This window comes from Drosophila sechellia, chromosome 3L (assembly GCF_004382195.2).
Source record: "Drosophila sechellia strain sech25 chromosome 3L, ASM438219v1, whole genome shotgun sequence".
Classification (NCBI taxonomy): domain Eukaryota; kingdom Metazoa; phylum Arthropoda; class Insecta; order Diptera; family Drosophilidae; genus Drosophila; species Drosophila sechellia.
Window position 1 is genome coordinate 11,812,655 of NC_045951.1, and position 17,050 is coordinate 11,829,704.

At 44.7% G+C, this 17,050-nt stretch overlaps 7 protein-coding genes across 8 annotated transcripts; 5 read left to right on the forward strand and 2 right to left on the reverse strand.

Annotated features, from left to right (window-relative positions):
- The first annotated feature begins 673 nt into the window (after window positions 1-673).
- LOC6605394 (trihelix transcription factor ASIL1) lies at window positions 674-2,597 on the forward strand. The gene is made up of 4 exons (XM_002030191.2): window positions 674-1,024; window positions 1,346-1,752; window positions 1,832-1,959; window positions 2,020-2,597. Exons 1-4 carry the CDS (start codon window positions 797-799, stop codon window positions 2,427-2,429), a joined length of 1,173 nt encoding a protein of 390 aa, XP_002030227.1. The 5' UTR covers window positions 674-796; the 3' UTR covers window positions 2,430-2,597.
- A 268-nt stretch (window positions 2,598-2,865) lies between these two features.
- LOC6605395 lies at window positions 2,866-4,208 on the forward strand. The gene is made up of 3 exons (XM_002030192.2): window positions 2,866-3,223; window positions 3,285-3,508; window positions 3,569-4,208. The coding sequence occupies exons 1-3, from the start codon at window positions 2,903-2,905 to the stop codon at window positions 4,137-4,139; spliced, it is 1,116 nt and encodes a 371-aa protein (XP_002030228.2). The 5' UTR covers window positions 2,866-2,902; the 3' UTR covers window positions 4,140-4,208.
- Window positions 4,209-4,672: 464 nt separating this feature from the next.
- On the forward strand, window positions 4,673-5,869 carry LOC6605396. Of its 2 annotated transcripts, none has more exons than XM_032718200.1 (2): window positions 4,673-5,198; window positions 5,253-5,869. In XM_032718200.1, the coding sequence occupies exons 1-2, from the start codon at window positions 4,707-4,709 to the stop codon at window positions 5,667-5,669; spliced, it is 909 nt and encodes a 302-aa protein (XP_032574091.1). In that variant the 5' UTR covers window positions 4,673-4,706; the 3' UTR covers window positions 5,670-5,869. The 2 variants fall into 2 exon arrangements, with proteins under 2 accessions (XP_032574091.1, XP_002030229.1); XM_002030193.2 differs by having other exon boundaries at window positions 4,674-5,198; window positions 5,265-5,869.
- A 793-nt stretch (window positions 5,870-6,662) lies between these two features.
- LOC116801017 (Y-box-binding protein 1) lies at window positions 6,663-9,826 on the reverse strand. The gene is made up of 4 exons (XM_032718199.1): window positions 9,381-9,826; window positions 7,448-8,185; window positions 7,277-7,374; window positions 6,663-6,755 (listed from the first exon to the last, which is right to left on the reverse strand). Exons 1-4 carry the CDS (start codon window positions 9,553-9,555, stop codon window positions 6,708-6,710), a joined length of 1,059 nt encoding a protein of 352 aa, XP_032574090.1. The 5' UTR covers window positions 9,556-9,826; the 3' UTR covers window positions 6,663-6,707.
- A 304-nt stretch (window positions 9,827-10,130) lies between these two features.
- LOC6605397 lies at window positions 10,131-12,056 on the reverse strand. Its single transcript, XM_002030194.1, has one exon. The coding sequence runs from the start codon at window positions 12,054-12,056 to the stop codon at window positions 10,131-10,133; it is 1,926 nt and encodes a 641-aa protein (XP_002030230.1).
- A 736-nt stretch (window positions 12,057-12,792) lies between these two features.
- LOC6605398 lies at window positions 12,793-13,301 on the forward strand. Its single transcript, XM_032718499.1, has 2 exons — window positions 12,793-13,007; window positions 13,064-13,301. The coding sequence occupies exons 1-2, from the start codon at window positions 12,978-12,980 to the stop codon at window positions 13,280-13,282; spliced, it is 249 nt and encodes an 82-aa protein (XP_032574390.1). The 5' UTR covers window positions 12,793-12,977; the 3' UTR covers window positions 13,283-13,301.
- A 1,002-nt stretch (window positions 13,302-14,303) lies between these two features.
- LOC116801062 (larval serum protein 2) lies at window positions 14,304-16,614 on the forward strand. Its single transcript, XM_032718498.1, has one exon. The coding sequence runs from the start codon at window positions 14,319-14,321 to the stop codon at window positions 16,422-16,424; it is 2,106 nt and encodes a 701-aa protein (XP_032574389.1). The 5' UTR covers window positions 14,304-14,318; the 3' UTR covers window positions 16,425-16,614.
- Window positions 16,615-17,050: the final 436 nt, after the last annotated feature.

Below are 17,050 nucleotides of genomic sequence, written 5' to 3' on the forward strand. Positions count from 1 at the left end.
ATTCGAAACCGGTTGCAAGTCTCCCACAGGCACCTTCTGTCTGATGCGACGACGTGCGTCGGTCCAACTGTAACCATTAGTCGCAATCTTTGGGCAATTGTCGCTGATTGCCGTCGTCCGTTGTGCCTTGTGCTTTTTCCAGATACAGATGCAAATGCAGTCGCAGATGCAGATACATTTGCTGCGGCAAATGCCGGCTGACCCAGCTTGATTAGCTAAAAGTGCGTGCGAAATCCACATAGGATGACATCTGTGGTAATTGTCCCTACATCAATTCATTTAAATTAAATGGTCGTTATTGTATTAGTATGCAGTGCCTAACGTATAAATTTGCTAAAGCAAATGAAATGCACCTTCATTTGAATTGGTAAAGTAAATAAAGTAATTGATGCAAGAAAATATGTTTTAAAGAGACATATTTTTGTTGCAACACCTAGTTTTATTATAAGAAGGCTTTGATACATTAAACTTAAATTTCGTTTGATTTGCTGATAACGCCTACTTTTACATTATCAAAATTAGAAATATTTGAAATCTAAATTAAAACAAATTTTTAAATTACCCGCCATTCTAACCAGGGCTGCGTATCGATGTTAAATTATCGATTACCCAAACCAATAACCAGTGTTTAGAAACTTCCCTAATGCAACAATCGATAGTATTGCACAGCTATCGACTCTTGTTGCATCTCTAGTCACGGCAACAGCAATTACAAAAGACATTTTTTTAGCAATTATCACAATAAAATCGCAACAATTCACGCTATCTATCGGTGGACAAGAAAGGGCCCAACGTAATGCCGTCCAGAAATATTGACGATGCCGCCGGAGCCAAGGAGGTGCCGCGAAGTACACGGAGCACACTGATTGGCCCGAGGAGCAAACGAATCGCACTAAACAGTCGCAATCAGAGTATTGCTGCCGCCGAAAAGAAAACTCAGTCGCAGCTGTCGTTCCCGCCAAAATCGGAGTACGAGAAGTTCTACGAGACCGTCTTCCTGGCGGAGGATTCGCAGCCGGAGGAAGTGAGTCCCTCGTCCCACATGGGTAGTTGGGGTAGTTACCCGGTTTTCCCGAGTACAGCCACACACCGAATATCTTGTTTACCAATTCCACATGGGCGGCGATAGACTTGTTTACCTTTTCATAAGGTTTAAATGTTCCTTTATCAGAAAAGTGTGTTTTTGCACTATTAAACGAGATTCGTTAAAACATGTGATAGGATATCCAATTTGACCTAATTTCTGTATGAAGTCTACTTAGCTTAACCTGGATAACTAGCAAATATACCAAAATTCTGTTTAATCCCTTAGTAACCATGCTTCTAAACCAATTGACTCTTCTAGAATATAACAGCAGAACGTCGTAAGCCAGGGCCGCGCATGAAGAGCTCACTCCAAGCCCTGCTGAGCGATGAAGGATCTCCGACGGGACCACAGCGAACCGCCAAGATAAACGTTACACAGAAAATTGTCGTTGAGCCAGCGATCCGAGCCAATGGCATCTCGCCATTGCCGAAGAATGTTGGGAAGGAGGAAAAGTTTGCGGACTACTATACGAAAACGGAGCGACACGTTTGGAAAAAGGATGCGGAGAAGATGTTGCTGCAACTGTGGGCACAGCATTTGAAGGATTTCCGTGGCGAGTCCAAAAATGTGCTCATCTACCGGCAAATGGCTAGGCAGATGAGTCAGTTTGGACCCAGTCACACGGAGCTTAAAACCAAAATGGACAATTTGTCGCGAAAGTATAGGTGCGCTAAATATATCGTATATTTTGCATACCAAATGTTAATAATTATAGTATGTTAACTTTTATATTGTTATTTACAGAATAGAAGCTGAGAGAGTTCGAGAAACTGGAGTTCCATCCAAGTGGGAGCACTTTCATAAGCTTCAAGCACTTCTGATTGGCACAAAATCAGTTGATGTCTTCGAAGATATTACCGCCGAAAATCCAGGTAAAATCGTACCGCAATAAACGCTTGTTATGATATCTTAAATATACGCTTATCTTACAGCTCAAGCTCTGTTCAGCGATGAGGACTATGAGCCTGAGGAATTGGCTTCAATAAAAGACGATTCTGTGGCCGGGGACCATGGGAATGTATTTGAAACTGATTTGGTTGCTAGCAAAGCCAAGAAAAGAACGCGAACTCCCTCTCCCAGCATTCCGGAAATCCCGGAAGACGACGACGAGGAGGAGGAGGAGGAGGATGATGATGACCACATGAAGGATCTATCCCCATCGCCAATTTTAAAATACCATACAAAACGGAAAGCATCGACCGGCCATTCGGACAGACTCCTTGAAATAGAGGAGGAAAAACTGGCGATCGAGCGAGAAAAGCTGCAGGTTATGAAGGATGCACTGCTGGAGCTAAACGCATTTCACAAGGATATCGTTTATTTGCTTAAGCATAAGAATTAGAGTAAATATTAAGTGTTATACGTAGAAGTAGCATTGTGGTAATTTTTTAGCAGAATATACAACTAAAACAGTGAATATTTAATGTAATATTGCTTCAACTTTAAATTAATCTAATATATATATACTGTAAAAAGCAAGAATTTGTAAAGTAAATGCAATGAAATTATATTTAACTCATATTTAAGCAAAACTTTAATTACGACTGGCTTCTTCTAATTATAGGACTATTATGCGTTTATTTTAAATCCTATTTGTTACGCTGACCATGCGATTTAAACAAATTATTCGTTTAGCTTCTAAAATCGTGAAATCTGTTTTTTTAATTAGAGTTGCGTATATAATTTAAATCGATATCATAAACTATCGATAGCTATTTGAAGTCAATACCAACCACTGCTGGAAGTCGCGATAGAAAAATCGATATTGAGCTGCTGCCCATCTCTAGGCACGTTTTGTTTATACTTTTCGAGCGTATGGACGAAATGATTGAGGCCCGCACGATGCAGGACGCATCAAAATTCGAATCCAACCAGGTGATCTCGGCGAAGGTACTCCGCGGCGAGTACCGACTACTGCGACGCAAGCAGCGCGGCTCCGTATGGAAGGTGTATCGGGAAATCGTGCGCACCGATGGTGCCATAATCAATGGACTCTACTTCTGCACGGGCTGCAAGCGCGTCATGCGATCCTTCAACACGTCCAATCTGCGCACCCATAAGTGCCATGTAGACTACCTGCGCACTGAGGAACTTTGCGAGGAGGGTATCGCGGAAATCCATCCACCTCAGCTAGACGTACGTACAATGACGCTATAAGAAGCCAATAGTAGTCCAAAATACCATGTCTAACTTGCAGGATTCGCTGGAGCGCCGCCTGAGCTGGAACTCCTTTCAGCCATCGGAGTGGTCCTTCCACGCGGTCGAACTGCTCCTCGAACTCTGGGCACGGCACTGCGTCGATTTGAGGGACTCACGCAAGCGGGTCAAGATTATCTGGAAAATGACCGGCGAAATGAAATCACTGGGATTCACGTTCACGGAGATCAAGAACAAAATTGATGACATGGGCCAACAGTATCGGTAAGAAGAGCATATACTTATCTAAGCATATTCCTTATCTAACATTCCATTTTATTTCAGGCGAGAATCGCACATGGAAAAGACAACTGGACACAAATCCGAGTGGGAATACTTCGAGACCCTAAAAATGATATTTAGTTCCGATCGTAACATAATCGACAACATGCCTCTGGATAAGTCTGGAAGTGTACCCAATACGAACAGCGAACACAATTCATTTGGCAGTCAACTTGACGAACCATTGATGGATACAAACTACCTAAGGTCACAAAAAGAACACTCTGGAGAAGGGGATAGCTTCAATATAAACGAATATGCGGAAGAAGCACAAGAAGACGTGGATGAACTGCGTATTCTGAAGGATAACATAATCAGGGAAATCGAAGAGTCGTCCACAGTTCATTCCCAGGAGAACTTTGAAGACGAGCTTGATCAACAGAATTCCAAGACCGAGGAAATGAAAATGGCTAAGCGCCAAAGAGCCGCCAGGATAATGGAAATTGAGGAGGAAAAGCTGGTCATAGAGAAGAAAAAATGCAAACTGATGAAGTTTTTCGTGCGAGAGATGTCGTCGTTTCATAAGGACTTCATGGATCTTCTATCTAATCCCAAAGGCGGCGCACATGCATAAATACCTGTTCGAAATTTGAGTGATTGCACAATAAAGTTCATTTTGAATTTCCACCATTATTAACGTAAACTTAAAAGGCATCACATTCATCGAATTTTTTCAGAAATCATGTATCAAAACGTTTAAATATCTCATTTCGGCAGTCACTCAATTTTTTATTTCAACTACGATTTAGTATAAACTGATTTGTGATTTATTGCGTCTTATTACAATTCAGCAGATATATTTAAGATTTAATAAAATGAAGTCGTAAAAATATCTTCGCCAAAATTTACTTTAATTTATTTTAGGATTCAATTATTGTACCAAAGGCTTATAAATTGTATTTATATAAAACGTATGTATATCTGAAATTTAAAACGAAAAATTGTTTAATTTTTATTTAAGTAGTGAAATAACTATTAACTATTTTTAATTGAGTGGTTAATATTTTTTTTAATTTCCTCATAAATTAAATTCGATAAATGGGAATATCTGGAATGTCGATATCGATTGTAATCGAACATCGAAACCAACTCCACGGTGCTGCCACTTAGTTCGGAGCTCCGTGTTTTTGATATTTTTACTATGGCCATAATGATTGCGAGGAGAAATATGTTTTTCATACACGCCCCCGAGGAGGAGAAGTGCATGGAGGCGCAGCTGGACATCCTGATGAAGATAAACTCCGGGGAATATCGGCTGGTGAAGAAGAACAAACGCAGTTCCGTTTGGAACGTCTACCGGGAAATCGCTCGTCCGGACGGCACCAAATTGAAATGGCGATACTTCTGCATGGGGTGTAAGCGTGTGATGCAGAGCACCGGCGGCACCACCTCCAATCTGCGCATCCACAAGTGCCACGTACGGTATATCAAGCAGAATGGCCATCTTATCGACGGCAGCCACTCCTACGGGCATGACCCCGCGCCACCAGCTAGCCAACAGTCGCAGCGCGTCCATAAACCGAAGACCATGCGACCGACATCCTATGCTACGGGGTGTGAGCAGTTCTATGAGGTCACCCAGTACAGCGATCTGGAGAATGAGATTGAGGGTTCTTTGGAGGAGGAGCAGACTGTAAGTACTGCACTTTTATATGCATAAAAGTCAAGCTGAAACTACATTATTTAGATTATCCTGCAGCTGAAATCGAAACGTGAACTGGAATCCTCCCACTCCAGACCCCTGCTGAAGCTCTTTTCCGAGGAGAACTTGTCGATTGAGCCAGAGGAGCGGGATGACGAGATTACGATTGTGGAGGCGGAAGATCAGGTGCCCATCGAGCTGGACCTATGTGACATCCAGCATACTTCCTCCGATGCTAGCGATGAGGCAATCGAGCCCAATTCAACGGAAAGTGTCGTAAAGTTTGATGACAGTGCCATTTCCGAAGCGGAATCCTATGCCAAGGCCTGGGCTCACGCCTTCCTGCGGCTGAACGAGGACCAAAAGTTCTACGCCAAGCGCTCCATAGATGAGCTACTGGTTTTGGGCCGTCTGCAGCGACTGAGCATTTCCACGGTCACATCCTTGACCACAAACCTGTAACATGTAGCTCCTCACCATGCCAATACCATATATTGAAATTAGCTTAAGAATTTAATTTATATTTCAGACTCATTGATTTGCTCACTTAACGTAGATCCCCAATAAGTAAATAATATAAATATTAAAATAAATATATTAAATAATATATTCGATAGCAATTTGAGTTTAGAATTTACACAAATAAACAATGCCAAAAAGTGTTTTTCAATTTTTTTATTTTTTCCAATACGTTTTTAGTTTTTTTTTTACTTTTCTTTTGTTGCCATCTTGCGTTTGTTGTATATTTTTGCATCTTTTACAGTTTTTTTTGTTTGTTTGTTTACTGTGAATTACAAGTTTTCGTTCTCCTATGTTTGTTTGCTCTGCTTTGCTTTCATTTCTTTTCGCCCGATGGCTATATGGTTCTCGATTTCGGATGATGCATAAATGGGACAAAGTGGTGGTGTGGTTATAGATATAGGTATACGTTTTTAATGATCTTTAAAACGAGTAACTTAGAGTTATGGGTTTGCTTAACGCACAACGGGTAACAATGCTTTCAAGAATAAATAAAAAAAAGTGTAGTAATCATTAAGGTAAATTGTATACCCCGGCGCCATCTGAATTGCAGTGTAATTGAAATTTATTTATGTTTTGGTGTTTGGTTTGTTGGTTCATACAATAAAATTCCACAATTATGCAATTTTTTGACGACGGCCAGGCTTGATGGTAATTTGATACAATTTTTTTGTTTTGTTTTTGAATTTGATTGAAATTTTGAGGATGTTAGTTTGGTTGTATGAGTTGTACAATTGATTCTCTGTTGCCCTACGAAACAAAACAAAAAGCAAACAAACCGAAAAAACGCGGCGGCTCATTTAGCAAAATTTGCTGCAATATTTGCTGATCTTGTTGCACCATGATGTTGCAGTGGTCGCTGATGTTGAGGATGGGCTGCTGCTGCTGTTGCTTTTCTGCGATTGTAGTTTTATGCTGCGGCTACTGCTGATGATGTTTTCTTTTTGTCGGCTGACGATGGAGATCCTTTCGGATCCTTTTCTATGCAGTGCTCTCTGTGGTTGTATTTTGCAGTTCTTGAGCGCCGTTCTGGGAATTTGAACGTGGGAAAACATGGCGAGGGGTAGAAATCATAAACGTAAGTACAACTTAAAAAATCTCGAATGGTTGAAAGCAAAATGCTGGTTTCGGTTTTAAATTAGAGGCGTGTGTGTGTGTGTTGTTTGTTAGCCAATTAGTCACTGGTTAGCTAGATAAAAACTAAAAGTATTAGAATGTTATGTTAGACCCAAGCCTCTAAGTTAAGTGTAAAGTGTTAAATGTTAAGGTTTCTCCGCTCTATCGCTGTATTTCTCTGCTTTTGGTGTCGGTGCGTGTGGCTGTTCTGGTTGTTAGTGGTTATTTACGAATGCATCTGCTATGCACTTTAGTTAGTTGTTCAGTTTTCAAGACGCCTCCACCATGTTATTATTGTAGACCTTGTTGTTAGTCTTGCCGCTGACTGTTGCTGTGATGTTTACTAGTTTAGATGTTGTTATCGTAGTTTTGTTTTGGCGAAGATGTTTCAGTTGTTTCTGCTGTCGTGGTGGTGCTGGTGATTAGTTCATTACCTGCTGTGGCTGCTGCTCCGAACCACCGCCAGGGCCATTTGGTTTCCTCTGGCGACGTGGACGTGGCTGTTGAGGGCGTGGCGGTCCCTGGCCTTGAACTGCAACAGAATAATAATAATTATTATTAATAATATATACCATTTATCTAATAGCACAAAGTGCACCACTCACTGTATTCTCCGCCGTCGCGGTGTGGTGGCGGTGGACCATTGTTGAAGTTGCGTCGGAAGAAGCGCCGCTGGGGTCCGCCCGGTGGGCCGCCACCGCGACGCGGTCCCTGACCCTCGCCGCGCTGCAGACCCTCGGGATTCTGATCGTGGACACCGGGCTCGGCGCTGCCGTCACCGCCGCCCAGGCCGCGTCTCGGCTGACGCAGATAGTAGTTGTTGTAGCGCCGGGGGCCACCGGGGGCTCCGCCAGGCGGTCCTCGGGGGCCACCTCGAGGTCCTCCGGGCGGTCCACCGGGTGGTCCTCGGCGGAAGTTCTGTCGTGGTTGACGCGGGCCGGACTGCACCTGCTGCTGCGGCTGCCCGTCAACGATTGGTGCCGCCTGCTGCTGTTGCTGCTGGGCCGGCGATTCTGGGTCTTCGCCTTCCACTTCGCCATCCTTGCGGCGATTCTTCTTCATCCAGGGACGGAAGTTACGGCGCTTGTCCGCCGCAAACTGACTGCCCCGCACCGGCTCACCGGAGGGACCGGTCACGTTGGCCGCCTCGTTGCCCTTCTCGCCAATGACCACGTCGAACTCAACGACCTCACCGTCGCCCACCGAGCGGACCGCCTTCTTGGGATTGTTCCGCGCAATGGCGCTCTGGTGCACAAAGACATCCTCTCTGGTGTCGTTGCGGTTGATGAAGCCGTAGCCGCTCTTCACGTTGAACCACTTGACGGTGCCGGTGACTTTGGTGGCTGCAAATGGAAAGGGTAGACATTATGAATAATCTTAGTGGATTGGTCAATATTTTTGGCGGTTCTTATTCCACAAACTATAAGGATCATTTAATTTGAAATCAGTTGCAACCATTCTGTATCAATGATTATAAAACAGTATAAATACGGACTTTCCTATGTTAATTAAACGTGTGATAATGGCCAAAATAAAAGAAATAAAAATAAAATGAAAATAGGAAGATCATTTGTAATCCTTTAAACAATTAAAATGCAACAAAAAATAGAAACAATTCTATATAAGAAACCAAATATTATACAGAAGGGGTAGTTTTGAGATAATACTTTGAATTTTTTTTTATTATTATAAAGGAGGGGCAAAACACAATACAGCTGAAATACGCTAATAATAAACTAAATAAACTAATACGCAGTTTGTAAACTCATTGAAGCGTGCGAAAACATTGAAAGAAGTTTTATAACCACAAATTATTGGTTAACAATTATTTAGAGCTATGCTATGGTTCCCAAAACTTCAAATAAATCATATAATTGTGCAAATAAGATAATGATTTAAGCGAAAATATAGTGGCATCCCAAATTATTTGGCAATAGATTGTAATAGTCGCCGAATATTATCGTAACTTATTGGTTGCATTATGGTCTCGTGTTTTGGAATCGCCTTATAGCCATGCTTCCATGCGTGTGGTTGTGTGTGTGTGCAAATAGATGTACCAAAACAATGAACACACACACCCGCACCCGGCTGTCTGCCCTCTCGTTCGCACTCCCGCTGCGCGCGCATTAACAAATTGGGTTGCCCTGGCTCGCTCTGTGTGTACATCTGTGGGGGGGCATTTTTTAAAGGGAAGAAGCGGAGCGTAGCGGGTGGGGTTGGTGGTTGGGTGGGTGGATAGACAGACGACCGGCAAAAGGCAGAATTTTCAATTTGGTTAGCCGGCGGCGCGAGCATTCGTGCACATACATATATACATGCGATGCGTTGCCTTTGGCCGCACAAAATGGCCGACGCGCGTATATTTTAAGACTCAAAACACACACACGCACACACACACACATAGAGAGGGAGGCATGTTTCTTGTTCTTTTTTTCCTCCTTTTTTTTCATTGCTATTTTGGTAGCAGCCGCCATGTGTTCGCGGCACATGAATGAAATTGGTTCGGAATTGGATTTAACATGCGAGTTTCAGCCTTACCGATGACTTCCTTGGTGGGCGGAGCGGGCTGGCCCTGCTGTCCCTGCAGCTCGCCCAGCGGCTCCTGATCGTGATCCAGCTCCTGCGGATTAGGCGGATTCTGCTGCTGCTCCGGCTGCTGCTGCGCCTGCTGCTGTTCGGCGGCCAGTGGCTTACTCTCCGCGGCATCGGCCATCGTTTGTCGTGGTTTTGTTATTTGTTGTTCGGCGACGACGAAAACGAAAAGCGGGAAATGCTGCTGCTGCTGTTGGTGATGGTGGTGCTGCTGCTGCTGGTGTTGTTTGTGTCTGCCCGGCTGGTACTCGGGATCTTGGGGCACTCTCTCAACTGCCACTAACCACTTTGGATGTTGTTTGTGAGTGTGATCTTAAAACACTCGCCACTCGCAGGGTTTTCTTTGCCTTAGCGATTCTATTTTGTTCGCAAGCTCCGGAAGTGAAACATGACAGCCGGAGGCAGGGTTGCTGGTGCTCAGACTATCGATGAGTGCTATCGATGCTCTCGTACTGAGGGTATCTAGCGTGCTGTTATGCGCTGAATGTTAAACCATAACAGCACAAGAAGCCGTTACATTTAAATAAAAAAAAAGGTTAATTCAAATAATTTTGAATTCATTAAATTACTAATTAAAGCGTATAAAAGAACGTGTCCCCTTAAATAGTGGAGAAATTCATTAGTAATTTATTTTAATGTTTATAGAAACATACATATACATTTTTTTAGTAATTTTAAATATTTTAAGTTAACTTCTCATCTTAAATGGATTTGTAAGTCACTTCTAGCTTCAGCAGCATCCCGTAGTGTCTGTCTCCGCCAAAACCAATGAGCGTGCTCCACTGCAAATCCAAAGCAGCTTATGCCAATTCCCACGGACCAGAGATAGAAGGCTCCCTGCAGGATGTCCAGGGTGAGTACCACCTTCTTGTTACGAATCGCCAACTCGTTGGAGCCGGAGTCCGTGTCCGTCTGGTCGCCCAGATCCTCGAGAAACTCCTCGGCATCCGGCGACGCACCAACCCGAGTGATCAGATCCATTTGACGCCAGTGCTCAAAGAAGCCGTGCTCGAGGAAGCCACTGTACAAGGATTCCAAGCGGTGCAGGAAGGGCGATCCCCTCGGCAGGATGTAGGTGCATATCATGGAGCGCAGATACTCCCGGGCGATGTGGTAGGCTGGTCGCTCCGCCTGCGAATCATAAGTGATGGCCAGAAAGTCACGGGCGTGAAAATCCCTCATGATAAAGGCCGCTCGTCGATCCCTGCGCCGGACCACCGGCTGGTAATAGGATGTGGTTAATCCCAGGGGCAGCTGGCGACTACGATTCTCCAGCAGACCGTATTGGTACTCAGTCAGGGCACTCCTAACTGCATCGTACATCGTGGTCACCGCATAAATGTGCACATCCAAATGTGCCAAATCCTCCACTCGGTCCACCTGCTCCTCGTAGCTTGGTCGCACAAATCCGGACTCCAGTTTGGCAAAGTAGATGGTGGACAGGACGTAGCTGAAGAGAATCCAGCCCATGAGGAACGTTCTCATCGAGCTGAAGGAGGACAGCCTGCCCGCCGGTTCACCCACATGTGTCTTGCCGAACATCTCGAGAATCTCATACCAGGTTGCCTGAAACTGGGTGACTCCGCGACGTGGAATCCTTCGCTGTAGGCGTTGCATCACCCAGAAGACCAGCACCACAACCAAAAGGGTGACCAAGAGCAAGTACCACACGGTTCGCCGAAAGACACGCACGAAGATCAGGTACTCCGGCTGGATTTCGGAAGCGGGCACGACCAGGTGCAGGTTGCGACGGGTATAGGGATACAGCACCTCCACGGCTGGCCAAATGCAGTCGAGCACGAAGCGGGAATTGGGTGCAAAGTGGGTGTGACCACCGACTATGTCGTTGACCACGCCGGTGAAGTTGCCATCCGGAAGGCAACGACCGTAGGATTCGTTATCCTCCGGAAAGACATATGTTACGGAGGCATTCAACATTTCGCCAATAACTCGGGCCGCCATTCCATCCACTGCCTGGTAGCCGGCGGTCTCCACAGGGCTCCTGGGCACCGCCATCAACGGATCCGTGAACATGGAGAACCGCAATGGGTAGCCCCTCAAATTCTTCATCTTTTTTGGGTAAGACACTTCACCATCCAGCCGCTGAACCACCTGGAGACCACCCCATGCAAAGGGATCGAAGTCGAAGGTGCCATTTTCCCTGCCGGTAATGGCCAATCCGTAGAGCAGCTTCTTGGCCCAACTGCCGCGGAAAAGTCGCAGTAACTGATGCCTTCCGGCATCTGGCCAAATGAACAGATACTTGTGCAAATGCTTGCGCCTCTGGAGAGGATTCAACATGTCCAGGATGCGGCGTACCAGGGAATCACCCTTTTCTGCAGTTGGAATTTGGAAGATACTTAAGCTGTCCGTTCGTCTAAATGGTTCCAACTCATGTGCTTCGATGTTCCGTGTGATTACGGGCAGTCGACTGCCCACACACCGATAGAGATCCACTTCCAAGGCTGAGTATTCCGCATCGAATGATGCCGGGCAGCTGGCACAGCGGTACAAATAGGTCACCTGGACATTCTGCTCCACGGCTATGCGACAGGCAATCCCGGCCAGGGCATAATTCCCAGGAAGATACAATTGGAGCAGCAATCCAACCAAAAACTTCATGTTCCACGAGCAGACTAACCAGTGAAATATCCTTTGGGTGACCACAACTTGTGGAGGATTTCCCACGGGAGCCGTAATTCCCAATTACGAAAAGCATTGCGTGAGCAGTTCATTAGTTGGCTAATATTTTTGGGTTAACTTGAAAAAAAGTTCTCAAAACTTGATTTCTGAATACTAATTCTATTTATTAAGGTTTCAAAAGGAATCGTTCAGTAATTCCTCTGTACATAACCTAATGTGTGATAAAGATAAATGAGACCAATTGGTATCTTAATTATAAAGTACAAAAGAAAGAAAAATCTAGTCTAGTTATCAATTACTTAAAATGAAATATGTTATATTATCCTCCGGGTAAGGAGATCGCTGGGGTGTAAACTCTTGATTTCTACAAAATACATATAAAAGGAATACAAATGAAGAAACTAAACGAAAGCTTTGCAATATAATGGATTTTTTAATTTTATTTTCATTAAATTATGCATTTATAAAAAAACGCGTTTTTCTTTTGATTAGCAACTAAATACCTGAACACCATTTTTTGAATTATTGTATACTTTTAATGATAAGGTGTTGTTTATTCGAAATCGGATGAATCATATTTTAAAGACTTTGCGAATGACGCAGCAATGTGGTCACCTTGAATAGACGAGAATTATATGTTCTCGAAGTCTGAATAATATAGGAATATATACTTCAAGAAAAAAATAGAAAAATTAAACTTATTGTATAAGCATTTTAAATCTTGAAACGCAAATCTTAAAATAAAAGTGTGCCATGATTTTGGCTTCGGGTTTTCAAATTATTATTTTCACCCGTTTTCGTTAGGTTCCTTTTCCGATCTTTCGAGTAACCGGACAAAATCATTGAAAAATTTCGAAATTTTCAAAATTTGTTAGTTTCTAATACAAAAGTTTTTTAACCATGGATATAAGTACGTCTTCAAATCAGTTTGTAAGTATTTCATATCTCTCTTAGTCTTTCAAATTTATTTCCGTGCTTTCCTGTAGATCCTGACCACCTGTGAGATGTATCCGCGACGAAGGAATACAGAGTTCTACAGATCTCCGGAACCGAGGGTCTCGTGCCAAAACCAACGGGCGGAACATCCGGGGCAGATGCTCAACGTGACTCCCGACGAGAATCGGGAGGCCGCACGAAGACTTCCACGCATCCAGCCGCCAAATAATTTGGATAGTTTTTATCTACGTAATGGGTACTTTTCGTAAAATAAATTTTGTAGATTCTGTGTAAAAATTTCTATGTTCTATATATGAATATATTACATAAAGATATGTATAGGTAGTTATGATGTTCTATACTAATGAGATCCTATGCAACATCATAATTTCCCATCCTTTAATCATACATATTTTAATTTTGAAGGACATTTAAGAGCAGTGTTACATATATAGAATGAAATGGGTCTGATTGATTTATATGTTCTCCATTGACCTGCGGGTCATCCGATGGTCCATTGTTCTTTGTTGTCCGGGATTTGTTGTCGCAGCCACATGATGCTCCCTCCGTGTTTTGCAATTCGGAATATTTTTAGCAATACTTGATAAAGAATCGATGCGGCGAACAAAGCAAACTTATCAAGGAGGCCGCCTGGTAACACCTCAATTGACAGGAGATCAGGTGGTCATGTAAACCTAATCACTATTTTAAATAGGTTAATCCAGGGGGCCCGTCATCCACCTGTTGATATGTTCGAAAAAAGCAAAATCATCAGTTTGAAATGGAAAAATGGGAAAAATGAAAGTCATTACACGGCGAGAAAATAGGTGAACCAATTGCCATTTTCAATGTCATGTGCTATGAACCCATGAAGTTTACAATGCAAGTGGATTTTCTTATAAATAGTATCCATGTAATCGTGCTATTTTGGGCATTCCTTTTTATAGACTCACCTATTTGGACAGCTGGAGAAGGTGTCACTGGAGCGAGGAAATATGAACTGGATCTTCCAGCTGCTGCAGCTAGCCACCAGTTTATAGTGGCTCACTCTTGAATTTAGATAATGATGTGGGATTGATCTTGGTATGGCCGCCTAATCATCGGTCTTATCACCTGCAATTATGGATGCAGCATGGGCGCTAAGATTGAGAGCTTCGCGGGTCGTTCAGATCCGGCGATGGCGCGGATCAAGGCTACGGATGCGACCGGTCATTGGCCGGATTGCAATCTGCGTATCGCCGATCCGGGGGTATAAATACTGGCTACCGATCATTGCAGCATTACGATTCGAATCGACTCGAGAAGATGAAGTCGTTCACGGTGATTGCGGTAGCTGCGGTGGCATTGCTGGCTACTCTCGGCCAGGCCAAGCACCTGGACTCCAAGGTGGCGGACAAGGACTTTCTGATGAAGCAGAAGTTCGTGTTCCACATCCTGCAGCACATCTACCAGGCCGATGTGTTCACCACCCCATTCGGAGGCAGCTACGTGGAGTACAAGCCGTGGGAGCACGTGGCCGACTATGTGCACCCGGAGATGTTGGAGCACTTCTTCGAGCTGTGGCAGCACCAGCCCTTCACCGATGACATGGTGTGGTCGGTGATGTACGACAAGCACGAGGAGTATGTGGTGGGTCTGGTGCGTCTCTTCTACTTCGCCAAGAACTGGGAGACCTTCCAGCACGCCGTCTTCTGGGCCCGCCAGCACGTGAACAAGCAGTTGTTCGTGTACGCCGTGACCATTGCCAGTCTGTTCCGTGATGATATGCAGGGAGTCGTCCTGCCGGCCCACTACGAGATCCACCCATGGAGCTACTTCGATAGCCAGGCACTGGAATGGGCTGAGCACTACAAGATGCACGGCTTCAATCATGTCAAGCAGATGGACAACATCTACAACGTGGTGATCCGTACGAACTACTCGAACGTGCACGGCTCCCTGAACTACGATCACGATTTGGCCTACTACCTGGAGGATGTTGGCTTCAATGCCTTCTACTACTACTTCAACCTGGACTATCCGTTCTGGACGAAGGGCGGCGAGGAGCATGTCCTCAACAAGGATCGTCGCGGTGAGCTCTACCTGTACGTCCACTGGCAATTGCTGGCCCGTTGGTACCTGGAGCGTCTGTCCCACGATCTCGGCGAGGTGCCCGCTTTCAACATGTATGTGCCGACCGAATCCGGCTATGCCAGCAACCTGCGCACCTACTACGGCGTGCCCCAGTGGCACCGGGAGAACCACCACAGCTTCTACCACGAGCACAACTACGAGCATATCGAGCACGTGGAGATTTACACGCAGCGCGTGATGGACTGGATCCACAAGAACGAGAAGTTCGATGTGGAGACCATCAATGTGCTGGGCAACATCATCCAGGGCAATGCGGACAGCGTGGACAAGAAGTTCTACGGCAGTCTGGACAAGCTGTACCGCTTCATTGTGAACGAGGGCCACCACTACGGCCATGGCGACGAGAGCTTCCCCGGCCCGTTCATGCACTACGACACCTCCATGCGCGATCCCATCTTCTACGAGGTGTACAAGACCATTGTCGGCCACTACTGGCATCTGATGGAGACCTATCCGGAGTACCACAAGAAGGACTACACCTTCGAGGGTGTCCACATCGATGCCGTCCACATGCCCGAGAGCCTGACCACCTACTTCGAGCACTTCGACTCGGACATCAGCAATGCCGTCGATGTGGAGCCCGCCGTTGAGGGATCCACCGATCCGCTGTACACCTTCGGCAGGAACTCCCACTACAAGGGATCCAGCTATGTGATCAAGGCCCGCCAGCAGCGTCTCAACCACAAGCCCTTCGAGTTCACCCTGGACGTGTCCTCGGACAAGGCGCAGGATGCCGTGGTCAAGGTCTTCATTGGACCCAAGTACGATGAGCACGGACACAAGATCCCACTGGAGCACAACTACCAGAACTTCTTCGAGCTGGAGCACTTCAAGGTGCATCTGGAGGCGGGCGTTAACCACATCAAGCGCGCCAGCGGTGACTTCTCCTTCTGGGTGAACGATCGCACCACCTACCTGGAGCTCTACCAGAAGCTGATGGACGCCACCAACAGCGACTACAAGTTCAAGCTCGACCAGTCGGAGGCCCATTGCGGCGTGCCCAACCGTATGATGCTGCCGCGCGGCAAGAAGGGCGGCCAGGTGTTCCAGTTCTTCTACATGGTCTACCCGTACCACCACCCCGAGGTTGCCCAGTTCACCGGCTACGATCCGGTGGTCAGCTGCGGCGTGGGACACGGTTCCCGCTACGTGGACGCCCTGCCCTTCGGTTTCCCCTTCAACAGGCCGGTGAAGCATGATTACTACTTCGATGTCCACAACTTCAAGTTCGTCGACGTGAAGATCTTCCATCGCGACGAGCACACCAATGTGGTCTAGATCCTGGACCCAACGAATACGAATCCCAAAACGAACCAACGATAATGGATAGTTTACATATGTTTTCCTTGTTATATCTTTGTCTGCATCCACTTACCCCATAGAGATCGTAATTTAACTCAGTTTTTCCCAGCTTGTCAGTCCACCTTGTGACCATCGAACAATATTACAATAAACGTATTCAACACAAGTCACTCTCTTTTCAATTATTTAAAATATAATATATAAAATATATAAAATATTTTAGTTTTCTAGTTATTTTCTTTTAACAGAATGAAAATGGAAGGAACATTAATATTTCCTTTTATTGATGTAGTTTTAAAGTCTACAGTTTTTAGTAAACAAATTTTTAAGTTAAATATTTTTTATTACGTTAGTTAATATTCTTGTATATTAGTATACTCTTGATATACATCAAAAATTATGAGAATTTCTAAATTGCAATTAATTATGAAATATGTTAAGGTAACAAAAATATTCGCTTTACAATCATGTAAGGCGAATATTTTTGTTACAATTATGTAAAGCGAATATTTTTGTTACCTTAACATATTTCATAATTAATTGCAATTTAGAAATTCTCATAATTTTTGATTTAACATAATATTTTCAAATTTTTTTCCAAG